General features: G+C 37.7%; 1 protein-coding gene across 2 annotated transcripts in view; it reads right to left on the reverse strand.

The window, feature by feature from the left end:
- Window positions 1–256: 256 nt before the first annotated feature.
- Window positions 257–22,081, reverse strand: part of LOC137299021 (CTD small phosphatase-like protein) — a 41,240-nt gene continuing 19,415 nt past the window's right edge. Inside the window, exons 1-8 of one of the 2 annotated variants that reach the window (XM_067831491.1) lie at window positions 16,501–16,935; window positions 8,906–9,057; window positions 5,112–5,213; window positions 4,755–4,811; window positions 3,076–3,168; window positions 2,678–2,776; window positions 2,331–2,417; window positions 257–1,321 (exon numbers count right to left, since the gene is read on the reverse strand). In XM_067831491.1, the coding sequence (XP_067687592.1) occupies window positions 1,175–1,321; window positions 2,331–2,417; window positions 2,678–2,776; window positions 3,076–3,168; window positions 4,755–4,811; window positions 5,112–5,213; window positions 8,906–9,057; window positions 16,501–16,636 (873 nt within the window). In that variant the 5' untranslated portion in view covers window positions 16,637–16,935 and the 3' untranslated portion in view covers window positions 257–1,174. Of the gene's footprint in view, window positions 1,322–2,330; window positions 2,418–2,677; window positions 2,777–3,075; window positions 3,169–4,754; window positions 4,812–5,111; window positions 5,214–8,905; window positions 9,058–16,500; window positions 16,936–22,081 lie in introns of those variants that run through there. The other variant, XM_067831492.1, reaches the window with a different exon arrangement.

Below are 22,081 nucleotides of genomic sequence, written 5' to 3' on the forward strand. Positions count from 1 at the left end.
CACAGTATAGAATGAGAACACACTAGAACATTGTGTCATGTGTTGCCTGGTAACCCATCAAAAAACATTTTATGTTAACATGACATATATGCATGACAAATGATACTTCACTAAAACAAGTTATAAAGATCATTCAGTTTCAGATGGTTAAAACTTTACAACTTAAAAGAGTTCATTGCACATGATGTTTGGGGGCAGAGCTCTACAGTGAAAAAAAGCTCATCTGGGAGTGAAAAAATAGAGAATGAAAATTAACTTTTTTTTGTTTGTTTCATTTTTAGTTAACAATTTTTGCCATTTTTCTTCAATTCAGAACAGTGGTCTGAATTATTTTCTCTTGAATATTATATCACATGATTTGAACTTGCTGCACTACAATTAACTGTAAGCTAGAAATTAAATCAGTTGTGCACCTTATATTACTAGCTGAATTTGAACACAAACATTTGGCAACAAGCACTTGATTAGTCCTGGTACAGTATATCAGCTGATGAAAACATGACCATCAGCAGCCAATGATATTCCTTGTAACAACAGCCAACCAAGTTTTCTTTGTCCTCCTCAGCGCCGAAATTCTCCTGCCGAGTGCCACAACAAAATTGTCTCCCTGGATCTGTACACCATTTTTCACCTCTGTAGTTCATCTCGTGGTGTTTTATGTACTGGTTATTTTTTCCGGGCCAGCTCTGACGTGGACGAGGATTGGGAAGAAGTCGACACAGTCAACTTAATCCCTGTCATAGTGGACAATCTGCAGGGCAAGTTACGCAAGGTTGCTAACTGCTGCAGGGAGAATCTCTGTCACTACAAAAGTCTCTTCTTCTCACTCCATCTGGACAAACTCTTCATCAACTCAAGATTCGATTGTCACAGGCCACTCTTGGTTTAACTAACCCTTTTATTCACCAACCAAACACTGGTTTATGAGTCATGTTATACTTCACAACCAATGAGTGCGAGGCAGAAAATTTGAGCATGTCGCCATTTTTTGGTTTTTTTTCTTGTATTTTTTTTCTAAGCAGAGTAGATAAGTATGTGTAAATTTTCAAGTGTCCAATTTCACATTTGCTCTTGGGCGCTCCTGATCATTCACACACTTTTCATTCACTGATTTATAATAAAAACTTGCATAAACGAGTTTTGTTAAGTTATTGTGTTGCCAGGCGGCAGTTCGCTATGAGGGTGGGGTGGAGGCAGGAGAGTTTGTGTTGTTTTTGAGCACTGTGTATACACTGTCCTCCCGTGACAAGTTCTCAAAGAAGGGCAGAAGGTCCAGCAGCTCAGTGTCAGACATGTCATCAAACCAAGAGGCAACGGGCACCTGCAAACAACAAACAACATTACCAAAAAATTCAGCTTTAAGTAGTTGGTTGGTTGCTAAAAGCCACATTCAGCAATATTCCAGCTATATGGTGGAGGTCTGTAATTTATCAATCCAGTGATAAACAGCACGAGCATCGACCTATTCAATTCTGACTCGATGAAAACGAAGTTAACGAGTTAATCCTGTTTGTCAGGCATCGGCTACTGAAGATCAATTGCAACCCACACCTTCATGGGTCAAACTTAGCACAGTCACGTGTGTGACAGTTCAGTAAAATTAATAGTAGGGATTAAAAAGCAATATTATCTGAGGACATGTAATAGCTGCCATAATATATGGTATTACCACCTGCAAGGAATAGCTAAATAATCTGAAATATCAAACTATAGGAAATGAATAACATATATCCAATTGAAAGAATAACGTCTGTGTAATTACATGTCAGTAGTACCTTGAAGGTGAGGTAGTGAGTTAAAATTTGATTTAGTGAGTGAGTGAGTGAGTTAAGTTTTACGCCGCAATCAGCAACATTCCAACTATATGGCGATGGTCTGTAAATAATAGAGTCTGGACCAGAGAATCCAGTGACCAACTGATCTGCACTGATCTGCACAACTGGGAACCGATGACATTTGTCAACCAAGTTAGTAAGCCTGACCACCAGATCCCATTAATCGCCTCTTACGACAAGCATAGTCACCTTTTATGGCAAGCATGGGCTGCTGAAGGTCTATTCTACCCCGGGACCTTCACGGGTTGTTAAGAAGTCATATCAGCAACATTTCATCCATATTGTATGATCCTTCACTGACCCTTCACAGGAGAATACTTAAGCAAAAGATCAGTAGCAATATAAAGTATTTGCCACAGGAACAGTGTCACCTGCAGGGGAATGGAACAAAAACCTGCTGATGACAACTGAGGAAGTATTATCAGACTGGGAAAGAAGACATATGCGATACTGAACTGCATGAATACTTGTAGTGGTGAGAGAAGAGGGACTTACTGCATTGTCTGGATGGAAGATGTAGGAAGCTGGAGAGTTGTCGACAATCACAACTTGGTGGAGGTCTCGACCCAATCGACTCAGATCCTGAACACAAGGTTTCAATCAAACGGAATCAAAACATGAGCAAGAGCGATCATCATCATCATCATCATCATCATCATCAAAAGATAATCATAAAAATGTCTCTGATACCTTCTATGAGGACAGAAAGTTGATTCATACATCTTGTATGGGTATGTTTAGTCATTAATGGATTATCTCCCTTTCACTACTGTCTTAATTTTAGTTACTTGACATTTATGGCAAATAGGTTTCCCAGTGTTATACCACTAAAAACAACCTACCTTGACATAGTTTCCTCTATGAAAGACACAAGATTCCCTGAAGAGGCGTGTTTTGAACACGCCCCATTTGTCTAGGAGGTCAGCCACTGGATCAGCATACTAAAAACATCATCACACAACATTCACAAGGGCTGTACATTTATATATACGAGTGACAGAACTGATGTCAATACAATTCACTATTCTGACCTCGACAATACATCAGCAGGTTTTTTTAACTGGTCAAATACTGACATTGAGGTGGATACTGATGATATGTAAATGAGATTAGTTTTGCAACAAGTATTCTGAACTCTACCATCAGTGAAGGTGAAAGTGAAAGAATCTTTAGTCCTTAATGGTTTTGAGTGGTATATGCGAGTCATTATCAACCTACAGGTTCATGAGACAATTCTTACCTTTGCTAAACTAGCTGTGAACAGCACACACTCAAACATCTCCCCCATCTTCTGCAAGAATTCATCTACATATGGACGTTTTAGCACATACACCTGAAACATGAACCACTCTTATAAACAGGGATTTACCTTCAGTCCTGTATTTGAGGGTCTCTGGGACGCATGCTTATAATGTTCAAGGGCCGTTAACAACAAAATGGGGGTCCAAGACACTTAAATATTATTATTAACACTGTTATTGTATTGTGTATCATGATCAACACATTAATTGTTACAGTAATGAAATAGCAAATGATACTATAACCCAGTTAGTAGCAAACTCGGAGACAACTTACTGTTACTTGACTGGAATTGTGACAAAAGTATTTGGACTTATTCTGCATCCCCATGGATGCTCTGATAAATTTTACTCTGTCCAAAGTCAATTTTCATGCATATAGGACTCAGCAATTTGCGTCCTGTAAATCCCTGTATTAACACGAATGTCTTCTAGTGCCAGGAATTGGTTGAAATCTCACAACTGATGATTGCTTAATTACCAATGAACAATCATTGTAAAAGATTGGTTTGTGTCATTTATCAGAATTATCTAGCCAGGTTGTTGTTGCATATATGTATAACATGCAGCTTGCTACTATAAAGTAATAACTAAAATATCATGAACAAAAACTTCCTGGATTCTTCAAGAAATATTCAGTCATGACTTTTCAGGCGACTATGCTTGTCGTAAGAGGCAACTAACGGGATCGGGTGGTCAGACTCGCTGACTTGTGTGACACGTCATCGGTTCCCAGTTGCACAGATCGATGCTATGTTGTATATCACTGAATTGCCTGGTCCTGACTCGATTATTTACAGACTGCTGCCATATAGCTGGAATATTGCTGAGTGTGGCGACCAATCATTGATTATTTCAATAAATCAGAACACCACTAGTATCATTACATCATAGAAATAAAACCAAAAAGAGTCAGTCAGTACAGTTTCACCACACTTGCATATATCCACGTACAGTAGGAAGCTGTCTAAAGCAGCACTCACTAGGTCTGAAGAAATAATCTGGTTTAGACAATGTGCCGGATTGTAGAGCTGATTATACATGTACAAGCTGTGGATGGGACAGAGATTTTATGCTTCTGTTTACAACTTGCCAGATTGGACAGATGCCGGTCTTGTCAGCTTCCATTGTATCTTAGCTTCAATTCGAACAGTTAACAAGGGCTTCAAAATTTCAGAGTCAGCTGTTTCCCATGTAAACTCACACCCTAAACAAACTACTCAGAGTAAGGAAGTTTAGTTTTACATCACACTCAGCAAAATATTCCAGCAATATGGCAGTAGTCTGTAAATAATCAAGGTCTAGACCAGACATTCAAGTGACCAACATCAAAACATTTATCCACGCCATTGAGATGTGATGATGCGTGTCAACCAAGCCAGCAAGCCAGTAAGCTAGCAAGCCTGACCGCCCGATCCTGTCAGTTGCTCTTACAACAAGTATGGGTTACAGAAGACCAATTCAAACCTGGATCTTCACAGATCATTACTATTTTAAGGAAGTAAAGAAATATTGTACATACATATTTTATATTTTACATATTTCTTGGACCCACATAACAACCCACGTTGGAAATGAAACTCAAGTGATCAGTATGATGCCATATGTTGTGTGCACCCACCTGGTGTATTGTGCCATCTATTTCCACAGGAACTATGAAGTCTGCATTGCTGATTGGCTGAAAAGAAAGATACAAAACATAAGAATGATCTGACCGATATGCTGTTATTTAAGTTGCAGCATGCCAGTGATTCTAAAGTACACAAATTGCATATTTTCAGACTTGAGACATTGTTTTGAAAAGGCCTGTTGAACAAAACAATTTCTGCTACAAGTAATTGAGTGGGAGAGTACTCCACTTTCGAAAATACTCCAGCTATATGATGATGTGACACCAAAAGTGGGCGACAAATGTTTCATCATAATACATGATAATCATATCCTTGAGCAAGTGAACCAAGGAATTAGACACACTTACTTTAAATGAACTATGCACCAGCGTTTCATCTAAGTCAATCACAACGCATTTCTTGCTTGTGTCCATGTTCCGGACTGGAGGTAACAAGTACTTCTCAATGGGCTGAAACAAATGTCAAACAGATATACAGTAAGTCAAAAACAAATACTGTTGTTTCTCAAACTTTTGTTTGCCAAATCAACAGATAGCTATCACTTGTTATTAAGCAATGAATATGCAAGATGTAACACAATGAGGAAATGAGACACATTACTCTCTGTGCAGAGTTGTCTGCCCCTGACATGTAACAAACTTTAAAGGAACAAGTCACATTATGGGTGTGTTGCAAGCCACCAACTGCTTAGAGTTTCCAAATAAATCGCTTGTTCCAGGTTTGCAACAGCTCAAAGTGTATCTCACTCAATGGTGCAGTGACTACCGTTTGCTCGACTAGCCCCAATGAACAAGGCTTGATGACAAGATAATGAATTTATGATTGTTGATGACTACACCGAACCTGTGGAACAAACTGAGGATTCTGGAATGTAAGCTGTCTTTAACATTTCCCAGCTGACAATTATTGTTCAGTCGTCGAATTCATATTTTCCTAATCAGCCATTTTCATTTGAGAACAAAGCAACCTCATACAGCGAATCGCTGCAGATAGCTTGCAAGTGACTGGTTGTCTGCAATTCTTCCTTACTTCATTGAATGTGTCACTCATTCTTATGAAAAACAAATATTTATTTATATACACCTCATACGACTCCATGAAGCTTTGACATGTTTACACTATAAAGGACATCAAGCTATTGATTTAATAATCTGTCTCTGAGTAATTGTCCAAAATTTGCAGCTGTAACAGACGCTTGAAACATAACTATCATCAGTGAGTGAGTGAGTGAGTTATAGTGTTACACCGCGCTCAGCAATATTCCAGCTATATGGAGGCTGTCTGAATATAATTGAGTCCTAAAGAGCCTGAAAAGGAAAACATCGTATTAACTAATGATGTATTCAAGCAGGACAGTAGAAAATATACTCAAATATACTTTTCCTGTTAATCGAATTGCCTCGCTAATGGTGACAAGTTATCAGATGATTACATTGATTTTGCATTCATATTGATTGTGATCATTGGAACAACATCCGTCCCTACCAAGGGAGATGTATCATGTTTAACGCAGAATAGTCAATAAGAGCACAGCATGGACAGAGGACAAATCAGCATAGAAGGATTTACCTCGAGTCCTGTATTTCAGTGACCCTGAGACTAGTACCCTTAATTTTCAGGGGTCCCTTGACAACAAATGGGAGTCCCTGACACTTACATATTATTATTGATACTGTTATTGTATTTTGTCTTAATTGTTAAAGTATTTAAATTGCAAATGATAACATAACCCAGCCAGTAGCAAACTCAATGATAACCTATTGTTTATTAAACGGAATATGCACTTTTTCTGTCTCCCTGTGGATGCGTAAATAAATTCTATTGCCTTCATTGCCAATTCTTATGCATACAGGAAGCAGGAATTTGTATCCCATAAATCCCTGGCCTAGGAAACTCTGAGTTAGATTAATTTGGACAGTAGTAACAACACAATACAGCTGTTGTCTGATTTGACTGGCCCAATCAATATGGATCTGAGGACAGAGATGTGACACATGTTGCCTGGCTATTACTGATGTAACAATAAATGTTACATCCAGACTGACTCAGGTAATATCTACATCCTTGAATTGTTACATCCAGACTGACACAGGTAATATCTGCATCCTTGAATTGTTACATCTACGACGACTCAGGTAATATCTACATCCTTGAATTGCCTACATGCTTGAATTGTTACACCTAGACTGACTCAGGTAATATCTGCATCCTTGAATTGTTACATCCAGACTGACTCAGGTAATATCTACATCCTTGAATTGTTACATCCAGACTGACTCAGGTAATATCTACATCCTTGAATTGTTACATCCAGACTGACTCAACATCTACATGCTTGAATTGTTACACCTAGACTGACTCAGGTAATATCTACCATATCAGATACAAAGCATTGTTAAATCCAGGCTTAACAGACAATATCTAGCATATGAGATAACTTGCACTGCTGAATCCTGGCCTAATAGATATAGCATTGGTCAGCCAGGATGTAACAGTCACAAAGGTTTATGTGCTTCACATTGTTTTTATGCAATGACAATTCAGGATTTTAGGTTGCTATATTCTGCTAATTCAGTCACTGTGGATCTTACCTTTCCCAGAACTACTTGTCTGTGTTTGTGTATGATATATACCTCCCTAGAATTGCCTCTATGGTGTTTACATAAGGGTAATAACTGGGGTTACTATTTTATGGTGAAAGGAGCACTGGGGAGCTATTCCATCTCAGATTTCCCCTCATGGTGTTTACATGCCATAATACACATTAGGGTTGCAATTTTCTGGAGACTGAGACAATGGGGAGTTATTCTTCCCCATATTTATCTTCAATGTTTACATGTCACTAAATACCACAGGGTAGCCATTTTGAGGCAATGGGAGCTCTAATAACCTATATGTCTCCTCTATGTTTATATGTCACATATAAACCTAACGTGTGCTTCTCACTACAGTCGAACCCGTTTATTCGGATGCTTTGGTTTCACTTGAAAATCGTTTGGATAGCAAGACGTCCGCTTAACTGAATCAAACAAGCACATCGTGAAAATTCAGTGAAAGCAAAAAAATTTTCATGTACGCTTATCAATGAATCAAAGGTCAATAGTAATAACAGTGAATCAGCATAACATCAGTGTACCCATAATACATGGAACACAGAACGCAGGTTACCATTTGTCAGCTTGTCTCGGATGTAGTCATGTAGCGTGTGGAGCTTCAGGTGGTATGTTAGATGAAAAACGTAAATCAATGACAAAAAGTCTCTATCAATTGCATATTCTTTTTTTTAAATTATAAATGCAATAAAAACATATGGAATCGCATTGAACTTATGCTCTCTGCAGAAAGTAAACTTCCGGATGGGATCACATGACTTTAATCGTGTGGCAGGATATTTTTAACTTGCATCGCGACAGATAGTAGGAGTCCATTTACAAGTGTTAGATACAGTACAATTACAGTGTAGTTTACCTTCATCCTACTTAACATGTGTTTTCGTTATTGATGATATGTTCTCACACCTGCCAAATCTTAATGAACAACCCGAGTGACACGCGTCCCTAGTGTTTTGATGGCTAATTAATCAATTCACATCAAATGCCTTCTGATAGATTAAGAATGAAATCACATATTCGTGCGGTAAACGTGACATGACATATACACATGCACGTTGCACAGATCTCTCCGTGCGGATAACTGAATCATTTTTCGATGGAAATCTACAGGAATACTTGCAAAATTCGCCGTCCAGGTCTGGAAGCGCAAGGTCCAGTTAAGCAAGTACAATTAATGAACATTAGTTTCGTTTCACATAAAAATCGTCTGGGAGGCAGGGTTTCCGGATGTGTGGGATCTGAGTAAACGGGGTTCAACTGTGTGTATTAGGTCACCTCTTGTTTTCCCAGAGTAACCGCATTTGAGGTTTTTGTTTTAGAAGGACAGGTTTTACTTTTCATTAGTAAGACCGCTTCCCAGGTTTTACTTTTCATTAGTAAGACCACCTTCCACTTTATATGAACATCAACATTCAAATGATACATGAGTGTTTGAAATCAAGTGAAAAATACCGTTCAAAATGTTTCTTGTCATTAAGGCAATGTCAGCTATTCTACCATAGAGTTCCTCTCCAAGTGCGACTACATACCTTAGGGTTGCCATTTTCTGGTGATTGAGGCACTTGGCAGTGGTTCTGGGCATTGTTGTTGTTATTGTTGTTGTTTGTCCCGAAACAACAGAAGAATGAACTCAGCAGACCACGACTGCTGCGTGGTTTCTTCAGCGATACCGTCGACGACCCTGCAAGGAAACAAACAGGAAAAATAAACAACAGGAATGATGATGATGAATCATAAGTACAGGGACACCATGACATGATATTTGGGTACACATTCTGTATCAGCATTGTGGTGTATTTACAACAGGATGCCGCGCTCTCTACAGCAGAAAAGTTGGACAGCGGAACTCTTGAAGATTTCAGGAAGACTATGTGTAAAGTGCTCACAGGGGACCCATCTGATTCCATCCTATTGCAGACCAGACCAGACCAGACCAGACCATGTCTTGTATTACTCGAATATATTAGTTAGTTATGGGACTATCCTTACATAAATGTAACTTCCACAAAACTGATAGGCAATACAGAATGAAAGTTTATCATTTATGTATTTAACTGCTACAGCAGCCCTACTTATCTGTTTCAATGACAATTTAGAAGCTGGTGAAAAACAATTAATGAACTATATTCAAATGACTACATGGATGACAACTTTGATATGATAAAAAACAGTATCAACTATGAATTTTATAAGCATCACAAATATTTGATAACAGAAGGAAACTGGGAGATGTCAACTATTTGTGCTTTTGGCCATGTAGCATTAATGCCTTATAAATAGGTTCAAAACACAAAAGACAATTTGTGAATGAACTCTGAATAATCTGTTACAAATTTGCCCATCCACTTCTCAGCTTGCCATAACCATGATTACTTCCCTTGTTGACAAAAACAAAAGTGAAAACAATTGTGATGATAAATGACAAGAAATGACACACCTTCTGACAAAATAAACTTTACATAAACAGAAATATAAACAGCATGAAATCCAGCCTGTGACACTGGTTCAAAAGGCCTGGTCATTGTATATTCATGAATTCTGCTTCTGTTCCGCTTAAAGATACTGTTACAGCCAAACAGATGTCTTCGTATTTAGCACGTCTGAAAACAGATATCTGACACGCTGTCTGGCACAGTCGATTATTATCTCTTCAAGCCATTAGACTGATATTACTACATCAAGGTATTCCAGTGTTTCTGATATGCATTCTGGAAATATCTTCCCAGAGAGAGATTCAGGGGTGAACAAAGGATATCAGTAACAAATGGGGCTGCATATCGATCCAAGTCACAGAAACTGAATCGTTAACTAAACAGTTCTTAAAATTATCTTTTAAACAAAAATGCACAAAAATTCAGAAATAAACATATCCCATATCACACAGTAGTGACGTGTCTCTGCACAGATTACTAACACAGGAAGTCCATGAACAAAGTATTACTTTGTGTATAATACGTTCAAATTAAACTAAATTTCATATGACAACATAGTATGACACATATTCCTTTATTTCATAACACTTTCAATCAGTATTTACTGTAATTGTAGACAAAACCACCATGGTCACATAAAGCGATTTAGAAAGTGTCACTTGTCAAAAACATTTGTAAAAACTAAATGTATTGCTCAGGGAGGGAATAAAAATCAATCAAATCCTCTCATTTGTGTTTCAAAATGAATCCACATAAAATGCAATCAATATTTTCCCACATCTATCAATTCATGCCTCTCTTTAACATTTTCAATAAAACATGTTTTCAGTTTTCAAGATGTAACTAACAGCGAAAACCTACTGTTCAAAGCTACCGAAAACACATTTCATTACCAAAAAGGTTACTTTTCTCAAAACTCAACAAAAAACATGCTTTCTCCACAACACAAAGTCAAATTCACTATACAATTCACATGGTGACCTTTTTAATATCAAACACCAAAACTGCTCCTAAAACATCACCATTCAAACAAAAGGTGCATGAACCTACATAAAAACAACACTTGTTGGCATGGCAACCAGTGAAACGATACATGAAAATCTATACCGAGACAACAATAACGTCTATGAATCAATTTCTGAAACCAGCATCTGACTAAGCACCAAGACAATCAATCTCTTTTCATTTCCATATTGATTTAACCAGTAAATGAACATTGCACTGAACAGTGTACACGATGCCAGTTGAGTATTGGAAAAAAATTAGTATTGAAGATTAAAGTTTATTTCAGGCACTCAATTTAATCAACAGACCTGGGACTATAATATTCTGAAATTCGTGCAGATGATGCAGCTCTAAAAATACAACAGCATCCCATGGTTGGTCTTGGCGTACATTTAACCATCCCTCATATTTCCTGCATAACTCACAGTTTAAATAGAATCCTGAAATTGGAACAGCTTCAATACACATAATGAAGGGAGGCAGGTTCAAAACATGATCAAATTTCAAGAAAACGAAAGTCTGATTTAATCTTTTAGTTTGCTGTTTAACACGACACTATATTCCACCTATATAGAAGCAATTGGTAAATTATCAAGTCTGGACCACACAATCCATTGATCAACAATACGATAACACATAAGCAAAGTCAGAGAGCCTGACCACCCAATCCTGTCAATCACCTCTTGTGAGAAGCATGGGTTGCTGAAGGCTGCATTGAACAACATGTCAGTTAAATCACTGCAGGTCTTACAGCATTCACTACATAGGCGGAATCCATGAGCATGGCTATGGTGCTGACAAACGTACAAAGATAATAGTACAAATCAAGATTCATTTAGGTTTGACATGTGCAAGGTCCACAAAATGCAGTTCCTCCTTAGGAGGGTATGACAGCACTTATCTGTGGGTTAAAACAATTACAGTGTTTTGATTACACAATGCAAGTGTTTGCCATTATGCAGAATGCCTGTGTATTTGATGCACAAAATTATCTCAGATACACAGTGAATTTTAGAAGTTTGTGTCATTGCTGATGCAATGCTACTGGACCCTTTGTTCAGATAAATCTTAACTTCTAAAACTAAATGATGATTAAATACCTGACCTGCCTTACCTTGTCATTGTTAAACAATCACAGTTCATGTCTTAACATAAATAATTTCCCAACTGTAGTTGTCCATGACTCCTCTCATGACACCAGGGAGTCATGATGACTCCTAAATGTTTTTGCAAATGGCAAACACTGCAATTAATATCCACATTTGCAAATGGCAAACACTGCAATTACCATCAACATTTGCAAAAGGCAAACACTGCAATTACCATCAACATTTGCAAATGGCAAACACCGCAATTACTATCAACATATGCAAATTCAGTACGGCTAAATCCAATACACTACATAGACTTACGACTGTCATAGCACTGTTTTGTACAACAGCACCATAATATTTATGATAAACTTCGAAAGATGAATTTTGTGCATTCTAATGCTTACACTTTTCTTTAAAGCTTGAACAGCTTGTGCTATGAACTACATCAATTTATTGGTTAAGAATTCAATGAAAATAATTTCCATTTTCAAATTGAGCATAACAATTTCATCTGCCACAATAAAAGCACCCATATATTGGTAAGTTCTAGTTGATCCATTTCTGTCATCCTTGTCATATTGTAATCAATGAACTAGTGGAAGATAGATATGATACAGATTACATGCATCCGAACTGATAGCTGCCTGTTGCACGTGTTTCCATGTGGTATAACATTATATATTATGTAGGTATGTAGGTATGTGTATCATGATAATACTCATGTGGTTAATGACTCAGACAGTCGATAACACAGCTGCTATATTAACCACCTCAATGATAACAGATGAGGCACATCCTTCGCATAGTCGAATATTTCACATGGCTTTGAGTAAATTATGAAGGTATAATTCTCTTTTTCTTTTATATCGACATATGTATAACGTGACTAAAACTTGTTGGAGGTGAACTGATTTACTAACAAAATACTACTTCTGAATTCTGAATATTTCCACTCTTAATGAAAGAGATATGTATAAAGTATACCACTTGGCTTTCTATTTTCAGAGGAAGTGAGCGAGTTAAGTTTTATGCCACACTCAGGAATATTACAGCTATATGGCAGTGATCTGTATATAATCAAGTCTGGATGAGACAATCGAGTGATCCACAGCATAAGCATCAATCAGCACAATTGGTAACCAATGACATGTGTCAATCAAGTCAGCAAGCCTGACGACATGATCATGTAAGCTGCCTCTTATGACAAGTATGGGTTACTGAAGACCAATTTTTAACCCAAATGTTCTCAGGTTTCTATTTTCAGAAGTTTCACATAATGAGCATCAGAACTGAAAATAACCTGAAACCTGAACGTGCCAAAATATTAACAACAAATAATTCAATTTATAACTCTAATTCTACCAGGTCTCTAAAAAACATCCCACAAACAGACAAATTAGAACTTACATGCTTGGAATGATTTCTTGAATTTTTTTATGCATAACAGTTCTAGTAATTGAGTAAATCGGCTTACTTTTATACAAATCATGTCCAAACACAAAATTGTCCAGGTTCCAAAAATATCTTGCATTAAATTCGAAGTCCTCGGACCAGCTGCCAAATGACAAAATTAACACAGGAATGGTATGGCTAAAATCGTGAGTGAGTATGGTTACATGCTACTTTTAGAAATATTCTAGCAATATCAAGGCCAGGATATTACACCAGAAACAGGCCTTACACATTTTACCCTAGTCTGTTGTACAGACCCTTAAGCAAATATATCCAAGAAAGACCAAGCAGGTCTAGAAAATGTGGCAAGTATAGATTCCCTTGAAGTCTCATATCATGACTCCATTTCATTATATTATTATTTTTTTTTTAATATGAACTTTTTTCAGTAAAATATGTTCATTTCAGAGATTAGTTGTTAGTTTAACGTTACCCATGTGGTGATCAAACCTGAGTCCTCTGACACGTCTGAAAACATGTGAACCATTAGGTTACACCAGCGGTTACATGGTTATAATAGCTATCAAACATTTAGAGATTACCCTTTGTTCAACAGCAGTGGCCTGTGAAATCTTACACAATGAAACCAGTAATAAGATGGCAAAACCCTCATAAATGTTTTGAGAATCTCTGTTCAAACTTGTCACTGCCAGAGCAGATTAAGGGGGTCAGTTTTTCACTTTCCCATCAGACTTCCTGAAAGAATTCATACACGCCACAACAAATCAAAGAGGAAGGGTAGCCAGATTGTCCAAGTATTGCTCTGTCCAAACCAAGATCTCTCCCCGACATGTTCGAATGACACAGCCTGCTGATCTCTGGCGACGCCAAAGTGATATTGTTGGGGGAAAAGAACATAAAATCACATTTTTTTTAAACGTTTTTAGGTTTAGGTATTAGTTTTTTCAAATAAACAAATATCACTACCGACTGACCTACATGTGTTATGGCACAATATGTTGCCATCAACCCTTATTGAAAAGGTCAAACACAACATTTAACCACACATAACCTGTCCCCTTTGAAATGTGTGAACTAACCGAAAAACGCTACATTACTTCCAAAACAAACTTATCAGAACTGCAATTTACATGGCCCGAAATATCTCCGTAATTCAGTTTGTTTCTTAAGTGTGGTCATTATTTAATTACGGTTCAAAGATTGCTGAAGATATTTCTCGCGGATTCGTCAAACTAATTATCAGCATGCAACAGTTTTCAGCCCATGACAGTGCTGACGGTATCTGCAACAATTGTCCCTTGTCAGGGGAAGAATCAATGGCCTTCCTCACGCTCAAACCACCAACCTTCCAAAATGAAATCTTCCCATATAAAAAAAACCACAATAAGCCTTCACAGATTAAGGAAGTGTTCACACGACAAGTAAATATTTACTATCACCAACATCCAATCACAGCAACCGTCTATAATTGTGATAACAAGAGGCTTGTATTCTTACATGACCAATAGAAAAATATTCTAGAGCAAAGTTGCAAACTCCAGAATTACAAGTATAATAATTCATCATTAACTTCATTAGTCCTTCTACAGGTTCAAATTTACATTTCTTAATACAAGATTGAGGATGCTGCAACTTTCTACAACTTTACTATGACATTTGAATATGAAGACCAACTGCTTTTTGAGATGCCTAAAAAACTTTGCAAAGACAGGTTACTTAACTAGTACTAATGAATATTTAAGAACATTTTAATCATGGAACTGATTACACAGCTTACACTCATCACACGTGACATGATTTTATATCAAAGTATTGATATATCTCCAGTCACATGCATTAACACGCTGTCATGTCCATTATCAACTCACGTTTCATGTTGTTCCTTGCGGTTAATAATGTCAATATACTTTCTCCAGATATTACAGATTGTTCATTCCTATGTTTTCACTTACTTATATTTATTCATATATTTACTTATAAACGCTCACATTCTGTTTCAAACTACCTACAAGACTGAAGCTAGAAGCAAAAGCATTCATTTATTTCTTTGTTTGTTAATATATTTTAAAGGGAGTGTGATAAGTTTAATGTCGTTTTAGCAATATTCCAGTAATGTTACAGGAGACACCAGAAATGGGCTTCATACATTGTACCCAAGTTGGGAATTGAACCTGGGTCTCTGGAGTAATGAGTGAATGATTTAACCACTAAGCTACCCTGCCCATCAAGAAATTCAATAAATACGATGTCAACAAAATATTTCTTCCACTGAACAAATAAAACACTATGCTCACTTCAAGATTTCATTATATGTAAGTATAGAACAAAATAAAATTATACAACTGTAAAATAAACCCAGCTAAATAATATCAAGAATATTAATGGACCTAATTAACAAAATTATAATCACAATCAGATGAGATAATTGATACTGTAAACCAGATATAAATAACGTGCCATTCAGCATTTAAAACAAGCATAGATTTCATAATTTTGCCAACCTAACAAAACAATACTTCGTGAAATTGTACAATCAAAAACACAGCCACATGATGGCACTAAATATGCCACACTTTTTTCAATTAACTGAGTGAGTGAATTTAGGTTCACGTCTCTTTTAGCAATGTTCCAGCTACATAACCGTAGGGACACAAGAAATGGGCTTCAAACATTATACCCATGTCGGAAATCAAACCCAGGTCGTTGGCATGACAAATTAAAGCTTTAACGACTAAGCTACCTCACCGTCCTTTTTCCAATTAAAGACAAAGAAAGCATGATAAGTACCCAACATATAGGCAGGAAACATTTTAATATACAAGTCCTGTTTAAGCTTGTTAGAACTAGTTCCATGTTGTTTTCAAACTTTACATATTGATCAACATGTTACACAGCAGCTGTATGTAAAACACTTTTCCTTTAAAACATCAAAATATGTGAAAACCAGACATAAAGTGATGTAGCACTCATTCAACATCCTAACAGATTCAAACAGCATAGTCTGTGTTTACAATTATCAAAATGCATATGCTGAATCTGCCCACCGAAATGTCACCAAGCAGTTAATGACTTGATCTTTCCAACATGGCTCTGGGGGGTAAACTAGCCCTGGCTGCTTTCCCTACCGTCTGCTGGTAATTAACTTGATCATATCAACCAGGTCATAACTCCTATAGCTACCTGTTGCATGATGCAGAAGCCATTTGATAAACATCTCAAAGTGGCGTGCAAAACCAGCCCAACATCCTCGCTCTCTGGCTTCGAAAGTAATTCCTTCATCAGCATCGCTGTCATCATTGTTCATATTCATCGACATCCTCGCAAACAGTCTTCTATTTACAAAATGCTGCTACCACAGATTGTGTTTATAATATACGCAGAACCGAAGCGACATGTTGGTGTGGACATGTTGACAAGCTCATCAGCCAATCAGAAAATGCAACATTCATGTCCCGACGAATCACATTTGTTGACACATTCGAGTTTGAAGTGGTATGATAAGAAAACCACCAATGGATGACTTTTTCTATATATCTGCATTTCCTGCTTACACAGGACATGCATAGACTCTCCCACAGATCAATACCCATCTGTTTCAACACAGGCCTCGATATACAACTGGGTCAGGATCACATATTGCCTCATTTTTACACCTATCAATAATTAACCCTTTGCAGGCTAACCGATGTTTTCAGCCGCCAGTCAGAAACAACCATTTAATCGGGCATATTGATTCAATATAAACAAGCCAGCAGGTAGGGTTGTGATGAGCTTGATCTGACTATAAAGGACATCATGATGAAACACAAACATTGTCCAATACTTCAACGTGTGATACAGCTTGAACTGCTCTCAGTGAATAGATTATCACCAACTGCATTATCAACAGACTGAAAAAAGGTTTAATCTGTTATCACAGCATTTGAATCGTCAAAATCAAATAACACGTGTGAACTATGAAAGGATAAGTCCTGATTAAATTAACAAATTCCCAGCTGTAGAAGTGAGTGACTGAGTATGATTTTACACAACTTATAGCAATATTCCAGCAATATCACTATGGGGGACACTAGAAATGGGCTTCTCACATTGTACCTATGTGGGGAATGAAACCTAGGTCTTCGGTGTGATGAGCGAACACCTTAACCACTTGGCTACCCTTACATTGTTAAAAGCAACAAAGTCTCACAACCATGATACAGCAAATATGCAATAGTTTATATCTATTAAACTGGTTGTTCAAGGTATTTCCATATACACATCTCTGTTATTGGAAACATATGCACCTCTACACTTTAACAGAAAACATATTGCCAACCACAAAAATGTAATAAGAGCTATCCAGCAGTTCTGTTTAATGCACTGATGGAGAATTCCCAGATTACCTTGAGAACATACGCCAGAAAACAGTAATCACTACCAGTTATTAAGAAATGAGATATCCCAACTGGGCCAGGTTGCAGACATTCAACCCTTGTGAGATCTGTACTGCACAGATTGTTTGTTTGTTGTTTAACGCCACACTCATCAATATTTCAGCTGTATGGCAGTGAAAAGTAATAAATCAGATCTGGACCAGACCATACAGTGACCAACAACACAAATATTAATCTAAACTATTGGGATAAAATGACGTCAGCAAGTCTGACCACCCAATCCCCTCTCGGTAATCGTGACTCCTATACTTACACAATGACTTACAACTGTCACAGGGCAGCCATCACTTCCTGGAATAGGGCCCTGATCTGATTTAGACATCGTTCAAATATTCAGACTTAAACATCTTACATTACTTCAAGATGTAAGAGTGCCTACCAATAAGAGACAAGAAAGATCAAGTTACCTGTTCCAATAAACTTCCTGTCTATATTAGAGTGATCTGCCACCTTGCTTCCCCTAAAGCATGCTGAGAACACCTGACTGAAGATGCTGCCACACGCCTAGGGTTATTTGAAACCACAGTCCGAGACTACACATAGGAGCTTGTTCACATGGTAAATTTGACTTCAATCTAAATACCTGAGGTGTAACTAATTAAATTAATCTACACCATGGCAATATACCCTGAAATGTTATATTAAACAAACAGCCTGAGACTAGAGTGAGTGAGTGAATATGGTTTTATGCCTCTGTTAACAATATTCCACCAATATCACACCTGGGAACATGAGAAATGGGCTTCACACAAGCTTTAACCACTAGGCCACCTGCACCATCATCGTCCCCACCCCACTAAACCCCCATCCTCCAAAAGCCTAAAAGGCTATCCTGAGCAAAATTCAGGAAGGACCAGTGACAATTAATTGTGAGCGACAAGTACGCATATAGGGTGTATTAGAACATGCAACTCTACAGCAGATCATCACTTTGACTCATGAACTTATTAATTAATTGAACACAGTGGGGATGAACAGTTTCACTTTTCTTCAGTCTGCAGAACAGTGCAAGTCTTCTGCTACATGATTTGTTTCAATCCAGCCATAACAGCTGGAGTCATATAGAAAGGGCTGTCAATTCACTCAAGGTAGCCATGTGGTAAATCAAACCAAAGTCAATGCACTGACAACCTTGGAATTCTTGTTCTTTTAAGAAAGGAGAGAAAAACATGATTACATTGGGAACTTGTGCCCTGTCCTGCTTGATTCAGACAAACTGGTCTTTGTGTCTACCTTGTGTCTACCAAAAGCAGTTTTAATTACTACTTCCATCAAAAATTGTAAAAACAATAAAGTAATGAGACCTCTCTGGAGTACAAAAACTTTAAACATGAGGTTGATGACAATTCAACTGAATATCACCATTGTGGACAACTGAAAATAAATATTAATTTCATCACTTGTAATTTTATCTGATTGTTTTAAACAGCCATAATATTGTTATGGTAAAAATAATCATGATTATTATTTTGTTTCATTAATCTTTCAGTTTCTGCTATGAAAAAAGATTTCACACTTGCTGGAAAGCATTTCAATATCATGACATTAGAAAACTAAGTGTGTCAACAGCACTTTAGGTTTAATAAATGAACCTTGTATTCCAAACCGTAAAGAGGTTATAACATGGCCCCTTTCACATTGGTTCCAAACGCTGACTCATTAAAATTCACAGCTGCATGATTACAAACAACTAAAGCTGTTCAAAAAACAACCTGTTGGTGGACTGACAGCAGTTTTGATAATAAAAACGTGAATAGAACTCCTTTCCCACTCATCAATTACCTCCCCTTGTGCCTACTCCACACAGACAGGTCCCAACAGACAGGGTTCAGTGGTCGCACAAGAACAGCAGACTCAGTCACATGACCTGGCATACTGCCAGTCTGGAGACTCACACATAAATAATACTGATTGGTAATCTAGAAGATAGTGTTGGGACACTGGGATAAAAGAACACTGAGACACCCCCCATGTTAAAATTGCACACACAGACTACATACCGAAGATATTAGAGAAGCTATACCATTGATACATCATGTTAATTGCAAAATAACAAGTGTTCCATATTCCAGAAATCCATCTATTAAAACACATTGCTGTTGTATTGGAGTTCAAGTTCCATGGTCTGTAAATGATAGGAAATGGGGTAGCCTAGAGGTTAAAGTATTTGCTCGCCACACCAAAGCCCTGGGCCTATCTTTTAAGCTCTCATAGCGTTAAGAGTCGTAAGTTAATGTTAATGCATGGTACTTAGGCTATCTAAGCACTAAGAGAGCTCGAAATCTAAGCCCTGGGTTTGATTTCACACATGGGTACAATGTGTGAAGCCCATTTCTGGTGTCCACTGCTGTGATATTGCTGGAATATTGTTAAAAGCGGAGTAGAACGTTATTTAATGTGAAATACAATGTGTGAAACCAATTTCTGGTGTCCCTTGCTTTGGTGTTGCTGGTCTATTGTTAAAAGCGGAGTAGAACTTTATTCAATGTAGAGTAAAATGTGTGAAACCAATTTCTGGTGGTGCCTGCTGTGACATTGCTGTAACATTGCTAAAAGCAGAGTAAAATTTAATACTATTTACACTGTAGTGACAAAATGACTTCCTGTTGTGTAGTAACCGCCCACCAACTCCGGTCATGCACTCAAAGTAGTCTAGGCTTGAAGTGTCCTTGGGCAAGCAGACTTGGATATGGAGGCATGGTGTTGACAGTAAAATAATTGGAGGACCAGCCCACTAGAACAGACACAGACAGGAGGTACTGCTAGGATTACTAGGCTTTAACATAAACGAGCAGAATCATCATATCAGCTGGAGTCTTTCAAAGGCATTCAGAAGTGAATAGACAGAAAACGGTTCCCCATTTGATGATGACTTCTTGATAATAACAAACACATCAGAGCCTATCAGCTATTTTGGTGTGGTGTGGTGTGGTGCAGGATGTGTACACCGGAAATACTTCACAGGTGTGGTGCTGTGCTGTGTTGTGCTGTGCTCCCATATCTATTCCAGCTTCAGTATCATTCTCAACTCCTTGGGGAATATACAACCTAAACTGCCTGCTGGTACCAGAGGGTTTTCACATCCACTTCACATATTTGTCGCCCACTCCTGGCAGGGTGAACAGAGGAACAAGGTGATACTAGACATTTTGACACTTGTGTTTTCAGTGCAGGAATGTCTTCGTGTTTCCACCCTGTGTTCATCAAGTAATGGATGAGTGGATCTTTTCAGTAAACAGGGTGAATGTACTGTACACTAGGTATAGCAACAGCCTGAATACCTGTACACACTGTAGATTAATAGAGTAACAACCAGTGACTAGCACTAGGAGCAGCAATATCAATATGATTACAAAAATACCTTAATGGAAAACTACATACAGGATTTATACACTGTTTTTATAACACCTGTGACAAATCATCGCAAATTCATGCAAGGAAAAGCATTGTATGATAAATTGTTGAACCTTCTTCAAACTTGGAAATGGAAAGTATTTGGTACTTCTAATGTGGATCATTTTGTCCTTTGTAGAGGCGTGAGAATGCCAATTATCGACCACCTAAAGCCATGAAAATACTAGGCTCCCCCGGCTCTCTCAGATTCCCATACATGTGAAACACTCGCAATCAACGCCCTCACAACTGACACATTGTTTTTTAGGAATGATGACAATACATTTTATGGAAGCAAAGAAGTGCCATCACAAAACCCAAACTTTGTTTTTCACAGACAAGTCATGCTTAATTAATTCCCCTCTGTCCTCTCATCCACTTTCTCAATCTCACAAATTCTTGTCTATCTTCACATCCAGTTATTGCCCTTGCACTGCAGTTCCTTACGGCACAGTTAAGCTCATAGCCTGTCTCACAGTCCCTGAAGCATATTATTTTCCAAGCTGCCCTGCAGCTAAAGCTCTCAATGAAGCAAGTCTAGATTTGCCCAGATTCCTGAACTCACTGAAGCTCCTTTTCAATTTAAGGTTTAATTTCAGTTTTTTTTGTTACTATCAATACTCAGGTATTGGGATAGAGAAATTTGACAATGGGCCATTTTCAGGACAATAAGCCATTTTCTGAATTTCGAATGGGCCACTGCCTTTGTACCAATGGTAAAGTTAAAAATTTTAACGGACCATTTTTCATTCCAATGTGCAAAATGGCCCCTGCCTTTCCCACTCCCTGAATGCTATGTATATTTTAGGACTATGACTTAGTGCTAGTCTTTAAAGTTTAGTAAAACTTTATATAGACAGTGTTCCCTTTAGAGAAAGTAGAATACGGTCTTAGCGGGTGAGGCGGTCAAGTAACCTGGGAGTTACATCATC

The sequence above is a fragment of the Haliotis asinina genome, chromosome 10 (genome assembly GCF_037392515.1).
Source record: "Haliotis asinina isolate JCU_RB_2024 chromosome 10, JCU_Hal_asi_v2, whole genome shotgun sequence".
Classification (NCBI taxonomy): domain Eukaryota; kingdom Metazoa; phylum Mollusca; class Gastropoda; order Lepetellida; family Haliotidae; genus Haliotis; species Haliotis asinina.